Here is a 13,866-nt window from a genome sequence, read left to right on the forward strand (position 1 = left end):
CGGGTGCTGAGCTTATTGGACAAGTTTTGATCTGTGGCTATAGGCCTTGTCACTGTTACCATGGAGCCCAAACCTTCTCTACCTGCCTGATGATCTTAGGAACTACTCAATAGACTTTTACAATTTCTTTAAAATTACTTTTGCTGAAGTATAGTTTACAAGTTAAAATACACCTATCTAGGCTGAGTGCAATGGCTCATGCCTGTAATTCCAGAGCTCTTAGCTGCCGAGGTGGAAGGACTGGTTGAGGCCAGGAGTTTGAGACAAGCCTAAGCAACATAGCAAGGCCGCCATCTTTACAAAAAATAAAATCATTAGTGGGTGTGGTGATACATGCCTGGAGTCCCAGCTATTCAGGAGGCTGAGGCAGGAGAATCACTTGAGCCCAGAAGTTTGCAGTTGCAAAGTGCTATGATGATGCCACTAAACTCTACCTGGGTGACAGTGACCAGAGCTGGTTTCTGTTTCTTGTAAAATGTGAGGACTATGGCTGAAATGGTCTATATGACTAGAGTTTTGGAAGTGGTGGTGCAAGTATAAAAGTTGGGGCAGGTGAGGCAACTCCTGTGTGCTGGGCCAGTGAAGTAATGGGAAAAGCTACAGTGGTTTGAGCGTGGGAGTGAGGTGATTCGAATGGCTCTAAGAAGGATAGTTGTTGTTTTTTTTTTTTTTTTTTTGCAGTTTTTGGCCGGGGCTGGGTTTGTACCCACCACCTCTAGCATATGGGGCTGGCGCCTTACTCCTTTGAGCCACAGGGCCACCCGAAGGATAGTTTTTATAGCAATACAGAGGCTAAGTTGGAGATGTTAAGACTGACAAGGAGGATGGTATTTGGAATAATCCAGGCAAGAAATAATGAAAACGATGACAATGCATTTTAGAATGAAAGCACCAGTTCAAGAGCTACTTCATGAAAACAGTTAACAGGATCTGAGGATAAATGAAATGTGGTGGTTATGAGATAAGAAGATTCCAGGAGAGGTTCCAGAGAGTAGACCACAGCCAAATCAGGAGTCTAGGAAGCAAATTCTTAGAAACCTGGCTGTTTGGTCTGTCGGGTTTATAGTTGGGCAGAGAACAGATTTTATTGCATAGTAATAAAAGCAGGAAGATGGGAAGGGGGTGAAAGGAACTAGGAGCAGCAGAGTTCATTCAAGTACGGACCCAACAATAAGGGATCCAGAATGGAATTGTGGTCCGGGCCTGTTTAGCCTAAATTTGCCTTTTTCCTCAATCTCTTAGCTTATAAGATATAAAAATTGTCACATTTTGATTATTGAAAACTTCTTTCAATTTCAACTCAACCTACCTTAGTAAGTCCTGTGTTGCTGGCCTCTGAGTGAAGTCTTGAAGCAACGAAACAGAACTTAGCCAGCGTGTGAGTTTTAATCATGAACTATGCATCAGAATCACTGTGAGGCTCGTGCCCAGGCCCCACCAGGGAAGATCTGATTCAATAGCTGCGGCTCACTCGTCTGTGTTTAAACAAACAATAAACACAGAAAATTATACAGATAGTTTTGTCACACAGTTATAAACTACCGATAAATTGGGTATTATTTTCTATATCTCCCTTTATTCTCACAATCACACAGGCAGGTATCACTCTCCCAGCTCATAATCTATTGGAAAATAAATACATGTGCACAAATTATTACAGAGATTTGAATGAGGAGCAGAAATATATATATTTTGGGGGAGAAATATACATGTTTATTCAACAATTTGTAAGGCACTTAGTACTATGATTTGAACGTGTCCTCCCGCCCCAATTTCACTCTTAAGAGGTGATTGTACCAGGAGGCTCTGCCCTCACAAATGAAGTAATAGATTAATGGGTTAATGGATTAATGGGTTATCGCGAGAATGGAACTAGTGGGTATCTTTACCAGAAGAGGAAGGGACACCTGCGCAAGCATTAACATTCTCAGCCCCCTCCCATGTGATGCCCTGCCCCACCTGGGGACTCTGCAAGAGGCCCCAATAGCAAGAAGGCTCTCACCAGAAGCAGCCCCTTGACCTTGGACTTCTCAGCTTCTAACCATAACAAATAAATTCTTTTTTCTTTCTTTCTTTCTTTCTTTATTTTTTACATATACATGTGTTTATTAGGTTTCCACTTTTTGCCTTCACAAAATTAAAAAGGCTTAAAATTTAATAACAATAACAATGTTTAAGATAAGGACTAGAAACAAAAACCTCGTAAAGAACGAATGAACATAAATACATTCAGAAAAGGAATCAGACAACTGCTACATCGAAATATTAAGCAATAATAATAATAATAATGCCTTCTACTTATTTTTGGATACTTAAAAAAAAATAAGAAGAAGTTAACTGATGACTCCATACTGAATCTCAGAGTCAAAGCATTCTATAGTAGACATACTCCTATTTGACAATGTGAACGTTACTTTCTTTCTTTGCATTATTGTTATTATTATTATTATTGCTTAATATTTCAATGTAACAAATAAATTCTTTATCAATTACCCAGTTTCAGGTATTCTGTTATCAGCAACAAAAAAACTGCCTAAGACACACAGGAAGTGCTGGGCATTCGGCGAGGTGCTGGCACTACAAAGAGGAAAAGAACGTCACCTTTCACTGCGTATAGACATAAAAACATCCAATGACAATACAGAACCTATCCCAGTTCCACTACTGTTATATACACTGGGAAACAGAATGGCCAGAGTGCAAAGGAGAAGTCACAGCACTGTGATGGGAAAATACCAGCAGTGATTCCATGTAAGCCAAGTTTTAAACATGAAGAGGAGTCTGTGGATGCATAAAAGGCAGAAGGCCCATCCAGGCTGAGGAAAGGTCATATACAGGGAGCAGCTGAGAGGGAAGCACAGGGAAGCAGGTGAGAGAATTCCTTCAGGCACGGACCAACCTGCCTACAACAGAGGCTCTGGCAGCAAAGAAGGTAGGAAAGGTTGGCAGGTGCTGGATATTAAAGGGACCATATTTATGAAAATAAGGAATTTGGAATGGTTCCTACAGCCATGTGATTTTCAATTTATACTCAGTGGATCTTCAAGTACCCCTTGGAGTCCATGCAATGGGTCATCAGGGGATGGAGCGAGGTAGGTAGGGCTCTCTGGGTCTCCCATCCCGTTTCAAACACACTGACTCTGCTTTTATTTATTTAATAATGGGCATCAGTGAAAAAATTTTCTTTTAAACAAAAAGTTTCATGACTGAAAGTTTTATGTAATGATAAACCATTGAAGCTTTTTTTTTCTTTTTAAGACAGAGCCTTGCTCTGTTGTCCTGGGTAGAGTGCCGTGGCATAAGCCTCGCTTACAGCAACCTCAAACTCCTGGGTTCAAGTGATCCTCTTGCCCCAACTTCCTGAGCAGCTGAGACAAGTGCCTGCCAAGTACTCAGCTAATTTTTCTATTTTTAGAAATAGAAACATTTCTGAGGCTGGTCTAGAATTCCTGAGCTCAAGAAATCCTCCCAGCTTAGCCTCCCAGAGTGCTGGGATTACAGGCATGAGCCACCGCATCCAGACACCATTAAGCAGAAAATGGTGTGAATTTCCGAAGTGGAAAGAGTTATTGCCAGTGCCAAAAGGCTGAAGAGATGTCAGGAAAACTTGACAGTGTTCTGTGGTTTTGGCAACTGGAAAGTGATCTTACTGTGGCAGTTAGTGGGGGAGGTGGAGGGAGTGGAGAACAGAATGCAGAGGACATGGAACAAGTAGGAACATAAAATGTGGAGCCAGAAAGTGGAGATTATGCTCTTGAAGAGTCTTCGATATCTCCAGTAGTCTAGAGATTAACTCTCCTCCAAGAAATTTTTAGTTCAAATTCATAACTAGCTAAGCAATGAGGAGGGAGATTTGGCAATAGTGAGAGGGGGATTTATCCTAGTGACAGTCTCCTTCTTTTTTTTTTTCCTTTATTTCTTTTTGAGAAAGGGTCTATTGTCCAGGCTGGAATATAGTGGCTTGATTATAGCTCAGTGCCACCTCCAATTCCTGGGCTAAAGTGATCCTCCTCTGCCTCAGCCTCCTGGGACTGCAGAGGGTCTGGAATATAGACATGTACAACTATGCCCAACTAATTTTTCCGTTTTTTGTAGAGATGGAGTCTTGCTATGTTGCTCTGGCTGGTCTCAAACTCCTGGCCTCAAGTGATCCTCCTGCGTTGGCCTTCGAAGTGCTGGGATTACAGGTGTGAGTCACTGCACCTGGCCTGTCCACCTTCTTTGGTACCTGATGTCCCATCTGTATGGTCACAGGAGTAGACTTCTGGGAGCCATTGCTAGGGTACATTGTCCAGTCTGGGTGAATACTTCCACTAAGAAATTTAGAGAGAGAGAAAGCCCGTCCTCTCTGGCCAGTTGGGTAATCCTTGGGAGCTGGTGCCTGGAGAGTCAGATGAAGTGAGCTGCAGGTATGCAGATGTGCAGACAGGAAAGACAGGGAGGAGCAGCCAGGTTTCACAGGCTCTGTTTCCAAATCCTTCTCAAGGCCCGGGATAAGCTTGCCATCTGGATTCTGAGCAAAACTACCCCGTTGTATCATGAACGTTTTGTATTTGGTTAATTCAAATAGTTTCTCTTATTCATAACAAAAATAATCCTTTCTGATACAGATGGTGCATGATTTTATTTCTTTCTCTGTTCTTCCAAGAGAAAAGAATGATCACTTGAGAGAAAGTCTGAAGATGCAGAGACAGAGGGGATAACTGATAGAGCCAGAGAAGAATGGAAGGAGTGGTTCCACTCCACAAGTTAGGAATGCCAAGAAGAGGTGCACCTTCCTCTGAGGTAGATAGGTAAGAAGGAAGGAAGGAAATGTGTGTGCTGACTATTCCTAATGACTTTTATTTTCTTTTAGATGAATCAAGGAGTGGCTCACAGTTTGCAGGAGGCTTGAGGAGAGCAGCAAGGTTTGAGAAGAGCCTTTGTGTCTGTGCTGCAGGGATCTAGCCACAGATAGATAATACAAAGACAATTGAAAACCCTGAGTATATACCCTGTGAATGCAGTGATAGCATGGCAGCCCTATAAGCCTTTATCCCTTTGCTTACTTATCCTCCTTTCAAATACAAACCAGGCTGGTGACTCATACCTGTAATCCTAGCACTTTGGTAGGCTGAGGTAGGAAAATCATCTGGGCCCCTCAGTTTGAGGCCAGCCTGGGCAGCATAATGAGACTTCATCTCTACAAAATACTAAAAAAAATTAGCTGGGCTTGGTGGTATGCACCTGTAGGCAGTCCCAGCTAGTTGGGAAGCTGAGGTAGGAAGATTGCTTGAACCTGGGAGTTTGAGGTGGTAACGAGCTCTGATAAACACATTGCTCTCTGGTCCCTGACAATAGAGTGGGACACCGGCCCCATCCCCCAAACAAAACAAACAAACAAAATACAGATACACACAAACAAAAACTCAAATCATATCATATCATTCTGCTTAAAATTTTCCAGTGGCTTCCTGAAGCTTTAAAATAGAAATTGTCTTTATTCTTGCTCAGCAAGTCTTGCTCTGCTTTCCCCTCAGGGGAAAAGCGGAAGGAAAATGTGTGGACTGATCTAGGGAAGGATGTGTAAAACTGCCAGGGAATGACCTGGGGTGGAGGGTGAGATAGGGCAGGTGCCAACTGCCTGGAGGACAAAAACAAGCATGGGGTGGGAATAAAGTGATTAGGTGGGAGTGAGACAACTGGAGACATCTTGAACTTTAAACTTGGAACATGGAGTTTAGTCTTTTTTCCCCTGCCTCCCTCACATGCAGGTGGCCATCAGATTCTTTCAACTTTATTTCCAGACATCTCTTGATCACAATTACATTGATTGAAAATGTTGATAGCATGTATTCCTGTCCTAAGAGCCCCTACCCCCTTGTACCTTTAAGATGCAAATGATTATGTCACTCCCAGGCCTAAATTCTTCCAGAGACTTCCCATATCTTTATGATACACACTCTTTATTATAGCAGACAAAGTCCTTTGTAATCTGGCCACTATTTACCTCTCTCTTTTTTTTTTATTTTTTATTTTTTGAGACAGAGTCTCACTATGTGGCACTGAGTGCTGTGGCATCACAGCTCACAGCAACCTCAAACTCTTGGGTTTAAGTGATTCTCTTGCCTCAGCCTCTCAAGTAGCTAGGATTACAGGTGCCCACCACAATGCCCAGCTATTTTTTTTGTTGCAGTTGTCATTGTTGTTTAGCAGGCCTGGGCCAGGTTTAAACCTGCCTGCCTCAGTGTATGTGGCCAGCGTCCTAACCACTGAGAGGCAGGTGCTGAGCCTCTATTTAAAATTCTCGAAGATCAGGTGTTTCTCTTGCATCTGTGCTTTAGTCGATTAGTTCCTTGTGACTAAAGGTCCTTTGCTTTTCTTAGCTCTTACTTGTTCAAGATTCCTCATAGCTGCAGAAATACAAGAACACCTTATTTCCTTCCTCAGTAGAAATGCCTGTCTGAGTATTGGTACCCCTTCCTCCCCAGAGTGTGTACCCTTGGTACAGAATTAATCATGATCTGAGAATTCTAGGGGGGAAAGATTGTTAAGATTGTTAAAGATTTAACCCTATAAGGTCTGGCTAGATTACCATGCTCGGTGGATATTACTGAATGAAAAAAAGAATGAGTGAATGTTGAAGTCACCTTAGCTGATGGTAGAAGAAGTTGGGGTGGAAACTATGAGTCAGGGGCCAAAGTCCTTGAAAAATGTGAATGTTTACCAGTTGTGTTTTATGGGGCTCAGCCACCAACATCCTCTTTTAGGGAAAATGCCTTGACTACTAGTCAGCTGTCCTGCAGCCTACATCCCTGTGCAAATGACTGAGTGACTCCTTCCCTCTATTGGCTTGCTAGGAACCTATGTGGCCTGAAATGCAAAGACAAGCTGGGCTAATGAGATTTTCTCCTGAGATCTAGGACTTGGTAGAACAGATTGAAGTGATTAACACCAGGAGCCTAAGTTGAAAGAATATATAAAGAATTGTCAAGGACTATATAGCAGAAGTTGCAGAGTGATTCTGAAATTTATTTTTATAACTTGTACAATGTTTTGAAAGGGTTGTCAATGTTTGAAAATGGGGAGATTTCACATTAAAGCCTGGCTATTTGGCTTCACTTGTAAAATCTGAGGTCTGGCATAGCAGAAACTGACAGGAACTGAGCAGTACCAGGGCACTTGCTTTCTGCTTCCTTCAGCCTCCAACACTCCACACTGCTTACACCTGCCCAGCTTCACTCATTTCCATTACCTGCTGGGCCTCTGTGGAAGGAATCAGTAGTAATGATAGATTCTATGCAAGCTATGTTCATAGGGAACAGAACCTATAAGAGAGCAGAAAGAAAACCTGGCGGGAGTGGAGGAACAGGAAAAGAGGATAGAAATGTTAAGAGGGGAAAACCAGTTTTCAGAGGTACCTGGGTTTCAGTTCTTCTCAGTTCCATTACTACCCATAATGACCCTTGTCATAACTCCCTTTTCTTTTTTTTTTTTTTCTTTTTTGAGTCTCATTTTGTTGCCCTGGATAAAGCTGCTTTGGTGTCATGGTTCACAGCAACCTTAAACTCTTGAGTTTGAGTGAACCTCTTGCCTCAGCCTCCTGAGTAGCTGGGACTACAGGTGTGCACTACCATGCCTGGCTTTTCTATTTTTAGTAAAGATAGGGTCTCACTCTGGCTCAGACTGGTGCTGAACTCCTAAGCTCAAGCAATTTATCTACTTGTCTCAGCCTCCCAGAGTGCTAGGATTATAGCCATGATCCATTTCAACTGCCCATAACTCTGTTTTTGAGATAATCTTCAGTGCAGTTAGGCAGACTAAGGCTAAGAAATTGTCACTAGGGAATTGGTGGATCATAGCAATGAGGAAAGTAAGACAGTAGTATGGCTAGTTGGCATCAGCCTCAAATAAGGAGAAATTCTTGAATGAACATGGATTGTAAGTTATCAAGGGTTAGGCTCTTGCTAACCATGTATCCTGATTTAGGAGTACCAAGGATGAAAGAATAAACAATCTCTGCTCGAGAGGATTTTCCTTAGAGGATATTGGAATCATTCAAAATTTTCCTTAGAGGATATTGGAATCATTTTAAGAAGATCTATGGGGATCCATGGGTCCAGAGGGTTCATAGAAGTATGAGGAAAAGAAATTTGGGAAACACTTAAGGTTTGGTAATTTATATCCTTTTAGAGTGTAGATGGGGCCTGGTTTAACTAACTTTCACTAAGTATTGAAAAGATAGATCTGTATTTCAATAAACAGAGAAGGCTTCTTGAAGATGCCACATGAGCTGTTTTAAAGAGGGGATGAGAGGGAGATTGCTACACAGGTAGATAGATCCACAATTGCAAAGGCAGAATTCTTTTTTTTTTTTTTAACAAATGAAAAACACTTTTACCATAAAGCAGTACACTTGCAAAATGACATACAAATTGTTAAAAATTTCACTATGTTGTCTAACCTTTTTTTTCATTATTAAATCATAGCTGTGTACATTAATGCAATTATAGGGTACAATGTGCTGGTTTTATATACAATTTGAAATACTTTCATTAAACTGGTTAACATAGCCTTCATCTCATTTTTTTCGTTATTAAGACATTTATATTCTACACTTAGTAGATTTAACATGTACCCTTATAAAATGAACCATGGGTGTGGTCCCACCAATTACCTTCCCTCCACCCATCCTCCTCTCTCCACTCCCCTCCACCTCCTCTTTCCCCTTCATCTTGGGCTGTGGTTGGGTTATAGCTTTCATACGGAAGTGTGGGTGTTTATAAATTGGTTTCATAGTAGGGCTGAGTACATTACATTGGCTACTTTTTCTTCCATTCTTGAGATACTTCATTAAGAAGAATATGTTCCAGCCCCATCCATGTAAACATGAGAGAGGTAAAGTCTCTATCTTTCTTTAAGGCTGCATAATATTCCATGGTGTACATATCCCACAATTTATTAATCCATTTGTGGGTCAATGGGCACTTGGGCTTCTTCCACAACTTAGCAATTAAGTTGGGCTGCAATAAACATTCTGGTGCTAATATCTTTGTTATAAAGTGATTTTTGGTCTTCTGGATATATACCTAGTAGAGGAATTGAAGAATCAAATAACAGGTCTATTTTTAGATCCCTAAGTGATCTCCAAACTTCTTTCCAAAAGGAATGTATTGGTTTGCATTCCCACCAGCAGTGCAGAAGTGTTCCCTGTTCTCTACATCCATGCCAACATCTATGGTTATAGAATTTTGTGGTGTGGGCTAATCTTACTGGAGTTAGATGATATCTCAAAGTGGTTTTGATTTGCATTTCTCTGATGATTAAGGATGATGAGCATTTTTTCATGTAGGCCGTGCGCCTGTCTTCTTCAGAGAAGTTTTTATTCAAGTCCCTTGCCCACCCTGAGATGGGATTACTTGTTCTTTTCTTGCTAATACATTTGAGTTCTCTGTGGATTCTGGTTATTAAACCTTTGTTGGAGACATAACCTGCAAATATCTTCTCCCATTCTGAGGGCTTGTCTATCTAACTTTTAAATATGAGGACTTTTAGAATTGGGCCTCAACATTTATAATTAGTAAATGAAAACTACACATTGTCTATGTCACTAGGAACTGTATTTAACAAAATGTATAGACAGTCTATAGCAAGTTGATTTTTAAAAAGTAAAGTTAATAAGGAACAATACGCTGAAGGCATTCTATCCATCAAGCAGTACTCTTCAAATTTTAAATGTGATGAACAGAACAGAAATTGTAACTATGCCACAGTTGCAATGCCAAATAATAAAACAAGATCAATTATCAAACATGCAGGAAATTTGTAAAGGCAGAATTCTTAAAGGGACGGTGAACAATTTGTACTTAGGGTCATGGAGCCTGTGCTTGACCTGAGTCACCTGGTAAGTTATTTTTATATCTTGGGGCCTTGGTTTCCATTATTATTTCTTTTTTTTATAGAGACAGAGTCTCACTTTATGGCCCTCGGTGGAGTGCCGTGGCCTCACACAGCTCACAGCAACCTCCAACTCCTGGGCTTAAGTGATTCTCTTGCCTCAGCCTCCCGAGTAGCTGGGACTACAGGCGCCCACCACAACACCCGGCTATTTTTTGGTTGCAGTTTGGCCGGGGCTGGGTTTGAACCTGCCACCCTCGGTATATGGGGCAGGCGCCCTACTGACTGAGCCACAGGCGCCGCCCTCCATTATTATTTCTTTATTGTAGTTCTTGGTTTCCATTATTATTTCTCTTACTGTATTTCTTCTATTATAATAGTATTCTTCAATAATATAACAATATCATATATTCTTCTAATCCAAGACCCACTATTCCCACATTTTTAAAGTTTCTTAATTTAGGACATATCTTACACCTGACACCCCCAAATGTTTGCTTTATCACAGGAAAAAGAAGAAAAAATATGACAGTGTTATCATTAACTGGTTATATGCAAAGTTAGCCATCCAAAGAAAGATCCTCATTTGATAATTATTTGCATTTGTTGCAAATAATCATCTGTCATGCAGTTGAATTTCAGTTTGAATCCCAAAGTGTCACTTTGGGTACCTTCCAAAAGGCTACACTGAGATGAAACATTGAAACAATAAGTTATAGTGTATATATGCAAGCAAATGTAGTAGGAATTGCCAACTCTCTTGATAAATTTGACATTGAAGTTACAATACTAAAAGAGGTTGTCCTGACCCACAGATGTGTTTAAGGACATTGAACATTTAACAATCAATAGTTTTTAGCTATCAAGAGAAGCTGTGTAAATTCTAGGGATATTCAATTCAATTAAAAAAAGAAATCAAGGCTGTGAATTATGTTTCTAGTTATCTTTGATCCCGCAGAGTAGTTACCATAAGCAAAGCTTACTCTCTTGAGTTGAAAAAAATTATAGACAAGAAGTTATGGTTGAAATTAAATAGTGGCAAACACGTCCAAGGAATATTGCAGGAATTTGATCCCTTTATGAATCTTGTGATAGATGAACGTGTGGAGATGACAACTAGTGGGCAACAGAACAATATTAGAATGGGGGTAATAGGTGGAAATCATATCACCATGTTAGAAGCCTTGGAATGAGTATAAATGATGGTTCAGCAGAGAAAACAGGCCTCCCTCCTTTTATAATTTCTGCCCTTAACTTCTTCAGGGGCCTAAAACCGGCCCCCGTCCAAAGAGCCTGTTTTACTTACTATAATGACAAAATCTGGTTGTGTATATTTTCATATTTAAGTTTTTTTTTGAAACAGAGTCTTACTATCACACCCTTGGCAGAGTGCTGTCACAGCTCACAGCAACTTGTAACTTTTGGGCTTAAGCGATTCTCTTGCCTCAGCCTCCTAAATAGCTGGGACTACAAGCACCCACCACAATGCCCAGCTATTTTTTGGATGGGGTTGTCATTGGCCATGGCAGGGTTCGAACCGGCCAGTTCCAGTGTATGTGGCTGGCGCCCTATCCTCTGAGCTACATGCACCGAGCCATTAACTTTTGTTAAATCAACTTTTCTAATAGTTAAAAAAAAAAAGACGTTTATTGCTAGAGAAGAAACATACATAATGTTTGTATATTCTTTCTAAAGTCTCAAATTATACTGTTAATTTCTAAAGGTGCTAAAGAGATAGGTTATAAAAAACAATATGCTGTACGCCATAGTAGCCAGATGGTCAAAAGGTTATATTAGGGCTTTAGACAGTGAAAGTCATAGGGCTAAGACTTTGATTATGTACTAAGGAAGAATTGTAACAGCCAAGGGTTGCTATGATTACTATGTAGCACTGTGTTAACCAGACAATTATATCAGATCAGCGTTGGTATTAACATTTTAAAGTGAGAAAGCTAGGATGTAAATCCTGGAAGTTTGCCTCCAGATTCCCACTCAGAGTCACTATGCAATTAGAACACCCTACCTATACGTTCTTATGGATACGCCTATGCTTTTTAGGTTGGTTTAAAAAGTATACATTTTATTTTTTTTAAAAGTATACATTTTAATATGATGTATCCTTGTACTTTTTACAGTGATTTTACATCTCAAAATCAAGGAGTATGGTAAATACTTGGGTAGAGTTAATATGAGGATCAGATGATACATTCAAGGACCTAGAAAAACTGTGGATCAGAGGGGCAGGTGTTGCAAGGTGGAGTACAATGTGCCTGGCTTAAAAACCCATCATCTTAGATGAGTGAAAACTACTGAGAGAAAAGTCAGTTACAAGGAACGTATGCCAGGTTTTGAGAGCAGCTTTTCCACATGAAACACTCCACCTCTCATAGCTGTCTAATCTTGATCTATAGATGACCATCCTAAACGCCACCACCTTCAGGAAGTGGTCTCTGGTTATACGAAAAGATGTATATGGAACCTAATTATAAAGCGATAAAACCGGTAAGTGAATGATGAATTTTATCACTAAAGTCATCCTCGCTCCTCTTCTAGCCTCAGTTTCTTTAAAATGAAAGGAAGCAGTGGTTTAGCTGATCTCTTCCTTTTATAATTTCTGCCTTAACTTCTTCAGACTTCTGCTAAGGCTCCTTTAAAAAGCAAATTTCCTTCCTCAAACCTGTAGGAGGCGGCTCCTCTGCGCTGGCAGCTCGGCAGGGCGGGGTGAGGAAGCTCGAGAAGAGGCCGGGGCTAAGAGGAAAGCGCCGCGCTCGGTCACGTGACTTCCTTCCCAGGGAGCCACAGCTCCTGGCCTCTCAGCAACCGGTGCGTCCCGCCTAACGACGTCCGTGCATCCCGGTTGGTTCTCCGGGGCGGTTGTGGCAAATAGGCACCCACGGTCGCACTGCTCATTGGTTTAGACTTCCGTCGCTCAGACTCGTTGCCCGGGCGCCTGCGGGCGGTGCTTCTGGAAGCCACTCCCATTGGCCGCCGGGTTCGTGGCTGGCTGGCCGGAGCTGTCACTCCCGGGCCGTTTCCCTGAGATCGGCGCTCTGCTGGGGGCGGGAGGAAGAGGGGCCGGACTGGGGCCTGACGAGCCGTCGCTGTCTTCCAGGCTGGTATGACCAGCGGGCGAGGCGCCCTCCGCAGCTCCGTACATCGCTAGTCGCGGCCGTGCGCCCGCGGTAGCCGTCTGAATCCCCAGCGCGGCCGCTCCCGCGGCCCCCTCTGCTCTTCCAGCGCCGCCTGCAAGGCGAGGAAGGCAGAATGAAGATGACCGTGGATTTCGAGGAGTGTCTGAAGGACTCGCCCCGCTTCAGGTAACCAGCACGGCCGCCCGGCCGGCGTCACCCCAGAGCTGCCTCCCACGGCGGTGGGGGCGTGAATCGGCCCAGCTGATCTGGAGCAGGGCCCGGCAGTCCGCGCCTTCGGACGGGGCGAGCAGCCGTTGCCGCCGCTTGCGACCCTGAGAGGGCACTGCAGCCCCTGACCGACCCTTCCCGGGGGGCGAGGCTGTGGCCGGGAGGGGGACGCCGCCGCCTCATCCCTGCCTGGGGCGGAGCGTACTCGCTGCGGCTCGGAGGAAACGGGGTGCAGACGCGTTCCCGAAGCCTCGTCCCTTCCGCGGGCGCGCGCTCTCGCCCCCTTCCTTCTCTTGCTGCTCTTCCTTTCCCCTTCCTTCCGCTCTTCTCGGTTTCCACCCCCTCCCAACCCCCTCGTGGAGGGAGCTCTCAGGGCATCGTTTTGCAGTTCACTTAGTTCCTCTTTGCGCTTTTCCGCTTACCCGGGGGAGGAGAGAGTAGGGGGCGAACTGAACGTCGACTTCTGCTGCTTGGTGTCCCCAGCCAGGGGGACTCAAGAAGAAGCTGGAGATTGATTTGTCGGGAGTGGAGGTCCTTTGACCAACCGCGTTCCATCGACCCCAGTTCGTGACTATCTGCTTTTTCTTTCCACTTAAGCTCTTTGAAGGGGCACTGCTGTCGAGAGGTGCTG

General features: G+C 43.0%; 2 protein-coding genes across 3 annotated transcripts in view; both read left to right on the plus strand.

Annotated features, from left to right (window-relative positions):
• Positions 1-3,067: 3,067 nt before the first annotated feature.
• Positions 3,068-11,222, plus strand: LOC128567469 (small nuclear ribonucleoprotein G-like). The gene is made up of 3 exons (XM_053564638.1): positions 3,068-3,092; positions 4,856-4,907; positions 10,835-11,222. Exons 1-3 carry the CDS (start codon positions 3,068-3,070, stop codon positions 11,067-11,069), a joined length of 312 nt encoding a protein of 103 aa, XP_053420613.1. The 3' UTR covers positions 11,070-11,222.
• Positions 11,223-11,969: 747 nt separating this feature from the next.
• Positions 11,970-13,866, plus strand: part of ACAP2 (ArfGAP with coiled-coil, ankyrin repeat and PH domains 2) — a 165,206-nt gene continuing 163,309 nt past the window's right edge. For both annotated transcript variants that reach the window (XM_053564544.1, XM_053564545.1), the window contains exon 1: positions 11,970-13,193. In XM_053564544.1, the coding sequence (XP_053420519.1) occupies positions 13,141-13,193 (53 nt within the window). In that variant the 5' untranslated portion in view covers positions 11,970-13,140. The remainder of the gene's footprint in view (positions 13,194-13,866) is intronic.

Source organism: Nycticebus coucang, chromosome 16 (genome assembly GCF_027406575.1).
Source record: "Nycticebus coucang isolate mNycCou1 chromosome 16, mNycCou1.pri, whole genome shotgun sequence".
Lineage (NCBI taxonomy): Eukaryota > Metazoa > Chordata > Mammalia > Primates > Lorisidae > Nycticebus > Nycticebus coucang.